Source organism: Strongylocentrotus purpuratus, unplaced genomic scaffold (assembly GCF_000002235.5).
Source record: "Strongylocentrotus purpuratus isolate Spur 01 unplaced genomic scaffold, Spur_5.0 spur5_scaffold_6, whole genome shotgun sequence".
Lineage (NCBI taxonomy): Eukaryota > Metazoa > Echinodermata > Echinoidea > Camarodonta > Strongylocentrotidae > Strongylocentrotus > Strongylocentrotus purpuratus.
Genome location: NW_022145612.1, coordinates 50,044,260 through 50,055,107, shown reverse-complemented (window position 1 = coordinate 50,055,107; position 10,848 = coordinate 50,044,260). Strand labels below are relative to the sequence as shown.

The following is a 10,848-nucleotide window of genomic DNA, read 5'->3' as shown; positions in this document are numbered from 1 at the left end:
TGTATCCGCTCATGAACCTGATTTAAAAATAGCGTGTATACAGAAAATCAACTAATAGGAGGATCAAAGAAATTAATATAAATATATTTTTTCCAACATAGTGGTAGAAAAGGAATCACGATTCATAATTTTCTAATAAGGTATACGTACACGTCTTCTCTCAATACAGTCAAACCTGTCTATAGCGACCGCCCAAGGGAAACATAAAAAGTGGTCTTAGTAGACAGGTTGTCTTTGTAGACAGGTTCCTTTAGTACATGTTTCAATGAGAAACCGTTTTCAAGGGAAACAACAATGTGGTCTTTGTAGACAGGTGGTCACTAAAGCAGGTTCGACTGTATTATGAGCAAAATAATATTACCAACACATCTTAGCCCCTCGGCCCCATGCCCATCCTACCCCCCCCCCCCCCTCCCAGGCCATGTTCTCTCTCTCTCTCTCTCTCTCTCATAATGATTTTCCCTAATCTCTTTATTATGGTTTCCCGGTTTCCCCTCGATCTATCCACTCCCCTCCCCCTCTATCTCATTCTCTCTCTCTATCTCTCTCTCTCTCTCTCTCTCTCTCTCTCCCTTCCTCTTTGTCTCTCTTTTTGTATGTCTGTCTCTTATACGGCCTAGAGTGAAAGACGCTGTATATTTTCAAATATTATTATATATTTTTATTTATATATATCTTTCTCAATCATAGAACGCATTTTCTTTCGAGAAAACATCTGAATTGAATCGAGGTCATAGTTTTGATAACTTTATAAGAAAAACATGAAATATCATACAAATATAAAATATAATTAATGTAAAGCGCTTAGAGACAGTATTTCATTTTAAGCGCTATATAAATCCAGATTATTATTGCTGTTATTATTGTTATATTTTTTTTTATAAAACCACGCATGGTTTCAAGACATAACAGCAAAATACAATCATGACAAACGAAGTGTTTTATAGCAACTTTGTTTTGTGCAAAATAATATCACCAAATAAGAACTATACATGTACTTCTAGGGATCAATAATAATGCCTTAAAATGAACTTGAAAGAGTCGAATAAAGCACATGAAAGGCTACATCATTTATTACATCTCAGATAAGTATATCCATTCAGTAACATCACAATCTGAGGATATCATTCTATGCGAAAGGGTAAAACGGAATTAAAACCCAATTTGAATTTCAAGTGGATCTGACAAGATTATAAACTAATGTATCAGGCAAGACTGAATGAAGCATTATCATAAACGAATATAGTATAGATATAATGTTCTATATTTGCACGTTGTGTAATAGTGTCAGTACTGACTATAGGTTCACAAAATATTATGACTCAATATATAATAGTATAGTACTGTATAATTCTGAATAAAAAAAGTATACAGCATGATAAATACTGTTATGAAAATGAGTACGATAATATATTTTTTGAACTTTTATTTTATTAATATTGATCTTTCTCTGCCTGCTTCTCAGCCGCCTTTTTGGCCTCTTGGCTACCGAAGTAATTATAAAATACGACAGCCGGTACCATGATGACGAGACCAACGAGAACGAACGCCGTGGCCAGGTTGAAAACGGGTTCCCAATGAAATGATGGATCGGCCTTGAAGAGCGTCCAGAATATGGCGCCGAGCGGAGTAACGAGAGCCTGAACGATGACGGCATATACCGCGCCTTCGGCGAAGCGGACGAGGAGGAAGATGAAGAGGTTTGCGAGACAGTAGCCGATGATGAAGAGGATAGCATAGAGAACGGCATCGGAGCACGCGGGATCCTGGCCGTACATGCAGTTGAAGCCGTACTTGAGGTTCTCCCAGAATTCCGATGGATTGCTGGCCTGAAAATGGAGAACCTTTCCGATTAGAGTGAACTTGCTTATACATTTTTAATCATCATCAAAACTTTTCCACCCCTTTAAAAATTCAAAACTTTGCAATGATTATAGTAATCGTTTTTTTAATGGCGATTATTATGTGCCCAGCCCTTTAGGCTGATAAACAGGCACGTAGCCGGAGCTTGATGTTTTTTTTTTCTTTTTTTTTTTCTTTCTTTTTTTTTGGGGGGGGGGGGGGGGGTGGGGCACATACATGTAATCGATCGAGATAAAAAAAATGGGTCTAAAAAAATTCATCCGATCTTGAAAATTTGGGGGTGCACGTGCCCCCCCCCCCTGTGGCTATGTGCCTGCTAATAAACACTGTTGTCGATGTCTCTCTCTCTCTCTCTCTCTCTTTCTCTCTTTCTCCCCCTCCTCTATACGAAAAGTCAAATTTTGAAATTCAATGTGACATGTCAATCAAGCCCTAAACATGAAAGTAACAACAAGAATATAAGTGTGATATTTCTAAAAACAACATACCCCTCCAAAGCCAGGAATGAAATCTGTCCAGAAGAGAAGGCAAATTATTATGGTGCTGTAGAGTTGAACCCAAGCCTGAAAAACTAAAGATTCTGTCTGTATGCAAAAAAGAGGGATACAAAATGATCAACGTAAAAAAGATATAGTGACAGAGGCATATCCAGGGATGAAGGTGGCGGGTGTCCCCGGCATATTTTGATTACGAAATTAGATAATGTTGTGTTTTTCCATGGGGAGGGGGGGGGGGGCATATTTTGTACATTGCATTGTGTCCAGCCCCATCTACTTGATTTAATTCCTTTATAGCCAAGTTATACGAAATACACGTCAGATTATTCTCTAAATGAACATAATATTATAATTATGCTACAGGTGTTGACCGAAAATGGTGCGTAATAGTGGAAACAAAAAGGCGTTCAAATCATGAGGTATCCATACCTGATCTCGTTTGAGTTCCCTCTCGATCAGAGTGTTGAGGATACCCAATGGGAGGAACCCAAGGGTGAAAACGAAAGGCCAAACGACCTGAGCGAACCCCTTGGAGTGTCTTCCACCACTACTGTCACCACCTCCACCAGGTAGGTCGATGCTCCAAATGACAGGTTCGAGGGAGATGAAGAGACCGATTAGGACGATGCCCGTGCACACCAAACGAGCTCGACTTACACCTGAAATGCATTTATTTATTTATTTATTTATTTCAGATGCAGGGTGACTCATTATCACCAATAATGGTGGTCTTCCATGAGGCCCTGTTAAAATTAATGAGGTACATTATAGTTTAACAAATATATATACGATAATAATATTAATAACGGGGATATTGAACTAATTTTTTTGTTTGGCCCTCGAAAATTGGAAAAATCGCACCCCCCCCCCCCCCCCCCTTGAGCGCCAGGAGGCCATCTCCAAAAAAGGTAAAAATTAATGTGTTTTTAACTGTATTTTTCCCTGGATCCGCCACTGTTCATGGCAACTAGATTACCGAATACATAATTTCATTTACTGTATACTGATGACTAAATAACATTTTTTGCCATAATAAAAATTGCAATGTTTTAGTAGCTCGCTCGCAATAATTATATGGGATCCAGGTAGTTAGAGCAAGGGGCCCTCTCGGCCCTCAGGCTAATTAAAATGTGCCCATATCCCTATGTGTACCAGGGAAGGAAAAAAAATCATCTTTGGTGAATTTTGGTTTGGGGTGACGAGAAACCAGGGATGCCCTGGAGAAACCTTTTAACTCCGAAAAGAGTGCCGTGACTAAATAAAGGTTGCCGTCGAAATCGACTAAAGACTGTATTGGTGCCTCCCCCACCCCAGATGACTGAGCTCACGCTACGCCTGCACTGACCCCGGGCAACCTCCAACCTTGATTAATTAGCCACTTTAGCCACAAAACGTTATACGAACGATGACCCTGGGTATTGCACGTAGGTACTTTTTGTCAGCTTTTATTATAGTGTCTGGAAAATACCGATCGAAAGCGTCTGCTTTTATCAAAAATTATTTCGTCACGATTGCTGTTGTCGCAATGATAATGTTATGAAATGATTTTGTTGTTTTTGTCACCTTTTCGTAGAATGATGTATCTGCAGATTACAGTAAACGGGATAACAGAAGTGCCAAGGATGGCCTGTAGCTGAGGGCTAGTCCTGTCAGGGTCGCTGGCATACACCACCAGGACACCATTGAGTGAATTCATTCCGCCAACAAGCGCCATGACGCGATGACTGGTCGTCGATTTGAGGCTCATTGCGGGATCGATGAGCTTGTTGATGAGCACGAGACAAAGGAAAAAGAAGGGGAACCAGAGTGCTGTAAAGAAAAGCACCGGATATTCGTCTGTCGAGCTCTCCGTTACCATCGACCCCGAAAAGAGCGGGAGGGTCGTCGCCATCATCAAGCTGCTCAACACGGTCATGATCGTGAGGAAGACGTTGAAGAACACCAGCCGTAATCGAAATGAACATCGACCACGTAAGCTGAACTCGTAGTACTCCGCGGGATCTCTGGTGGCGGGGGCATCTTCGGAAGGTGGTGTTTGGATGTTGATGCCGTTGATGATGGGCTCATTGGAGGGTGGCCTCTCTTCGAAGGGGACGCTGACGTCGGTGCAGTTAGCTAACAATGGCGCACTGTCGTGATCCATGATTGCAGTACAGATCTCCTAATCCACAATTATCAGTTTGGCAAAGTCATGTGGATCTGGTCTATGAAAAGATAATTATGTATACCAGAACAACAAGACAGTATTGATGACAAAATACAGCACCATGAAAGAGAGTTAATGTGAAAATGATTTTGCTTCTATTCTTGCCGACGTAAAAACTCAGGAATGAAATGCGGAAATTGTTGGAATCGAAAACAAAGAATCTAGAATCAGAATACAATACAACGGAAACGATGATTATAATTAATACAGGCCTAATTTTGATTAATATTATTGTGAGCTATATATATATATATACGTGTATAACTCTTAAATACTTAATATCATTTTCAGTTGGAATATAATAGCCTCACATTTTATAGTCATGTCCGTTTGTTTTGTGTTTTGATTTTGTTTTGTGTTTTAATTACAGTTTTATACCTTTCTATTTTTAAATCATTCATTTGATTTCTGCATGGTTAATAAATCAAACTTTGATATTGATGTATGATTTTCATGACATTTAATATTGTAATGAGACTGCAATAGTTTCAGAACATACTTCATATAGCATAAAGGAATAATGTGGACTGATGATTGATGTGACTTTGTATTGAATATATGAAAGTGAAAGTACTACAGACAAACAACGGCCATCACGTACTATATACTGGATGTAATTATACGACATTTAATGATTCTAAAAATAAACGATATTAAGCACTGAATAACGATGGAAAATTGAGAGGTTTGATGTAACTTCCTCATTCAAAGAACAATTTGGAAGTTATAATTGAATATAGTCCTTTGATATTTATTCTGTAAATTTAATAGAACGTAAAGTGCTAAATCTTCTGACCATGAAGATTTTACGCTTTATAATGCTATATAGGCCTACTGAGAAGCATTGAAAAAGAAATCACCATTATGTAAATAATAGATTTCTGTCAAAAGTACGATATGTTTGATAATATCCAGGAATTTCTTCCCCCCGGGGGGGGGGGGGGGGGGAGGCACACAGGGGGGCACACGGGGGGTAAGAGCACTTTATCTTTTTTTGGTCCCAAAAATATCGCAACGACTCAGCCAGTCCGGCTGAATAAGCGGGGGGGGGGGGGGGGGGGGGGGGGTGGTAAAAGCACATTTTGTTTTTGTTTTTTGCTCCCGAATATTTTAAAATCAGTGGGGGGGGGGGGGAGTGCGCACTAATTATTATTATTGGGGGGGGGGCAGGGGGGGGGGCACGTCCCTGTTTGCAAGTACATTTTTGGCGAATTTGGGGCTGATTTCAACACGTTTTTTGGGGCCGGGGGGGGGGGGAGGGCACGTGCCCCCTGTGCCACTCCCTGGATCCGTCCCTGCAAAGTTTCAATATATTATACTTTAGAGTGTTATATAATTGACTTACCCTTGAGCATACCCTATAGGGCCTATACGATGAGAACTTATCTATTTACAAGAGGCGAACATAATTATCCATGTACAGTACGTCCTAGAAAAAAAACGAAACCGGGAATTATCGACGACTTATCATAACTTAACCACAATTATAATTAATAAATGATACATATTTTTAAAGCTTAGATCCTCTTCTTTCATTTAATGCAACTCATATGATGCCTATTTCACGAGTGATAAAAGCCAATTTAAAGAGAGGATACCAAAGGTCATTTGGCGGGCGGTATCTGAATTTCAAAGAGAAAATCACATTTCTAGAAAGTTCATTTTCTGCCCTTTCATAATGACACCCCAATCAGGAAAAATGAGCCATAAAAAAAAATTATGTTTGTTTAAAGTAATGCTTAGATTTCCATAATTTGATTAAACGAATTCGTTTTCACTGGCTGCCTGCCGTAGCAACAAACAGAGTTGACAAAAGACTTAACTCCGTTTCGTTGACGATCAGCCATACACAAAGAAGACGATAGACTTTTGATGCATGGCTGATCGTCAACGAAACGAAAGATTGTTTTCAACTTTGTTTGTTGCTACGGCAGGCAGCCTGTAAAAACGAGGTGTCATAATTATGAAAGGGCAGAAAATGAACTTTCTAGAAATGTGATATTCTCTTTGAAATTCATATACCGCCCTCCAAATGACTTTTTGGCACCCTCTCTTCACATTGTTTTTAATCACTCATGCGTGAAATATGCATCATATGAGTTGCATTTAATGCAAGATGAGGGTCTAAGCTTTATAAATATGTGTCATTTATTTATTATAATAATTGTGATTAAGTTATGATAAGCATCGATAATTCTCGGTTTCGTTTTTTCTTGGACGCATTGTATTACAGTGCACTATCAAAACTCACATGACAATTTATTGTTCACATCCTCTTCACGTGTGGGTACACTGGTACAGACAATTATATCGCCAGTCTTGTTCAAATAAGATTTCAAACATTGCTATTGTAATGCTAATTCTATTTTTTTTTGTGGGAGTTGGAGAATAATGGCTCTATGTTAGTTTCGATGGGCTTTTTATCTCGCATAATTATATGCGCACTATATGTCATGCTTTAGTAGCTCACCTCTGTTGTGTGCAAAATCACTTGGTGTATATAGAAAAAGCCGAGTTCTGTAAATTAATGGTATAGAGTTACAATTCTTTAACATGCACATTCTCCTATACATGTAGTCACGAAAAGATGTTAACCCCTTACGGAACCACTCTAAATTAGGGTATTTGTAGCGATGCTGTATGTGCCTTGGTATTTAAATGAATAGGTAAACTACGAGAAAAGTTTCGACAAAAACTATGACACAGTATTGATTCGACCCAGCGATATGATAGGTCTCTATAATTACTAAACACATGCAGCGAGTTGGATAATTGCTCCGACAGAACCATGCACTACATGAGTTTCATTCGTTCTTGCGTCGATCATCCCTCTGAATCTTTTATTCACAAAGAACACTGCATACAATATTTTGCCCAATTACAGGGTAGTTTATGAACACGACCAACTTTCTATTTTGGTAATTTTATGCCCATTTCCGTTCAATATTTCTTCTCCTCAATGCATGGGTAAAATACTTGGATGCGAGTCGCCGAATAACTTTGCAATTTTCTTGTCTCATGTCCTAATAACTTAGTATGTACACATCAACAACATAATATAGATACTCACAGTTATATATGAATAGATCTGATGCTGCTTGGAGTACATTCATGATCTTTCTATGTGCAGCCGACTTGTCCCACTTGCTTGCAGATCAACTCCTTTCCAACACAACTTTTCGAAGTAGTCATCCTATTTCATTGCGGTGCACTAATTAGTGATCACGAGGAATCAAGGTTTATTATACATCGTTAAAGTGTTCGACTTTAGTTTCGTTAGCTTACGTTCACAATGCCAGACATTCAAGGCAATAATTGTGGTCAAGGTTCCTTCGAATGGCCCTTGACTGTAAACAAACTGGTACTTTAGACCTACCTCACTTCGAATCAGGTGACTACCATGTTGATTGGCACGAAAAGGCCATAATTAAGTGGGCGTGACTCGTATAATAAGCAATTCGATATGCCGTACGATGTGACCAAGCATAAAGTCATCGAATGGTGGTTATTTTTACCTGACTGCTAAGAAAGCATAAATGCTTGTAAGAAAGCAACCAGACGGCCGACGGCTTTAGGTCCTCTCCGAGGGACCTGGTGATGAGGATTAATGCCTTACCAATGCATCGCCTTAGTTTCGAACCCGGGTCACCGGATTACGAGACCACTGCTCTACCGACTGAGCTATCGCGCCTCCTCACTGAGGAGCCATTATGGGGACACCCACGATGCCGAGGGGTACATGAGGAAAGGATGTCATTATCATGATTTTCTAAAACAGTCCCTGAACATTAAGAACAAAACATTTTGTAAACTTAATAATAATTATAATTTTTTTTTGAAAGAAATTTAAGTATTATGATTATTGTTCCAGGCTGGAGTGATAATAGACCTACCACTGCCTGCATGACAGTTCCATTTTTGATCAATCATGAATATCATTATAAATGAGTTGTGATCTTTTTGCAATGCGACACCCGAGACAATGGATCTTTTTTTTTTTTTACATGTCCTAAGATTGCAGCCTTTGGAATGCGCTACGCAGAAGAGTGACGATTTTAATCCCGATCATTTTCTTACAGGCAAACTCATTGGCCCGAATTCACAAAGGAGGTTTGTCGACAAAATCTCCTTTTGTTTCGACAAACCTCCTTTTGTTTTTTACAAGGTTTGTAAAAACGCGTCGAAACGCGTCGTATGACGCACATAAACCTAGGTTTGTCGACAAACCTCCTTTGTGAATTCGGGGCATTATATTTGGTATTACTCAGGGTGGCGCCAAGTAATTTTGTTAGGGGGGCGAATGGGGGCGCGACGCATGGGGTGTCTGAGGAATGTGCCCCCCTCAGAAGATGATTTTTCTTTTAAAAATTGATGCTTAAATGGCTCGCTTTAATGCATACTTTTTGCCAAATTAAAAAGAAAAACAGTCTCAAGTTCAACTAACAAGGAACAAGGACGCAGGGGGTGTCTGAGGGGAGTTAAATTGATGCATAAATGGCTTGATTTGGTGCATACTTTTTGCCAAATAAAAAAGGAAACAGTCTTAAGTTCAACTTACAAGAACAAGAACGCAGAGGGGGGGGGGGGGGGGGGGTGTCACCATATTTTTCAGAAGGGTTTTTACAGATGAATTTGTCGTTTCCTTTGAACAATCAGCCATAAGGTTTAAGAGATACAAGGGATTAATTTGATTTTTTGTTAGTTGGTGAAAGGTTTTTCATCATAAACCAATGTTTGGACTTCCGTTAATGTGAATGTAATAATGACGCGTCTATTAATAAAATCTGATGGCCTGATTTGGCTTGCTTTTTCTCCCTTTTTAAAATTTTTCTTAATCTTTATTCCCCCCTCCCCCCCCCCCGCCCTCCCATACGTCATAATTTACATTTTGATAGTTCTCTTTCTCCTGGCCTTCCTCCTCCTCGTCCCCTTCCGTTTCTTTTCTTTTCCTTTTCCTTCTCCTTTTCATCTTTCTCCTTCCCTTCCTCTTCCCCCTTTTCAAAATGATAGCGGGGTGCGACCACCTGCCCCCCTGTGGCGCCGCCCCTGGAATTACTAAACCAAAAAGTCAAGCCACCTCAGCTTTTAATTTTCTTACTTTACTTGGTAAACATTTCATTTTACGTTGTAAATATCAAGAGAGTATGCCTAGTTTGAAACAATTTAATAATTATATTTCGTCTTATAGATCCACTGAAGAAGATATTGCAAAAAAAGAAAAACAAATTTGAGAAGCATATGGCAAAGTGGCAAAACATCACAAAGTATTTCCGCCTTGCGTAATGATAAACGTTATTTTGTGTGCATTTACGTTTCAAGGGATAGATTTGTTTGTTTTTGTTACATTTTTTGTTTTGTTCATGTTGTGGTGTATTTGATGTACTATCTTCGATCATGTAATAGAAAAGGTCAGATTATATCATGCGTTATTCCCTGGCGGTGCAGCCCGGGGCCGATTACGGACTGGCGGGGGAGGGAGGGGCTACATATGTTCTTAGTCCGACCTCTCTCCATAGAGCACAGTGCCTCCCACTTTTCAGGTACCCCTAAGTGCCCCCCCCTTTTTTTTTTACATAGGACAAGTGCCCTTTTTACTTTGTAAGAACTGCCTCTTCCCCTTCTAATAAGTTCCCCTTTTACTTTTGATAAGTGCACCCCTTGTTTTAACATAAGATCCCCTTCACTTTCTCATAAATGTCTCTTTTCGCCCCTTTCCCTTCATGCCCCCTTCACCGTATCAGAACAATTACCCCCTGGGCTATCATCCCCCCGGAAAATTACCCCCGAGGACAATTACCCCCACGCCTTGACAAAAACCCTAGAACAATTACCCCCCCCCGTCCCAGAAATCCCCCCCCCCCCCCCCTGTTCGTTAAAGGGAAAGTCCAGCCTTATAATAAGTTCGGGGGGGGGGGGGGTGTATTGTCCTCGGGTGGGGAGGGGGGGGGGGGGGCTGATTGTCCTTGGGGTAATTTTCCGGGAGGGGGTAATTGTCCTTGGAGGGCAATTGTCCTCGGGGGGGGGGGGACGGGGGGGGGGTAATTTTCCGGGGGTGAGTGCCCAGGGGGTAATTGATAATTGACCCTATTCAAATCTGACAGTTACACGTTTTACTTGATTGAGAAGTGCCCTAGCTTTTTCCTTTGTAAAAATAAATATTGCTTCCCCTTCTGAATATGTACTCCTTTTCTTGATGAAGCGCCCCTTTTATGTGGTACTTGCCCCCGTTTCCTTTCTAAAAAGTGCCCCTTTTCCTTCTCGATCATGCTTTTCACCCAAATA

The 10,848-nt window shown here is 40.2% G+C and overlaps 1 protein-coding gene across 1 annotated transcript; it reads right to left on the bottom strand.

Annotated features, from left to right (window-relative positions):
* Positions 1 to 871: 871 nt before the first annotated feature.
* On the bottom strand, positions 872 to 5,487 carry LOC100888473. Its single transcript, XM_003725794.3, has 4 exons — positions 3,924 to 5,487; positions 2,790 to 3,019; positions 2,352 to 2,447; positions 872 to 1,829 (listed from the first exon to the last, which is right to left on the bottom strand). The coding sequence occupies exons 1-4, from the start codon at positions 4,501 to 4,503 to the stop codon at positions 1,434 to 1,436; spliced, it is 1,302 nt and encodes a 433-aa protein (XP_003725842.2). The 5' UTR covers positions 4,504 to 5,487; the 3' UTR covers positions 872 to 1,433.
* Between the last annotated feature and the right edge of the window lie 5,361 nt (positions 5,488 to 10,848).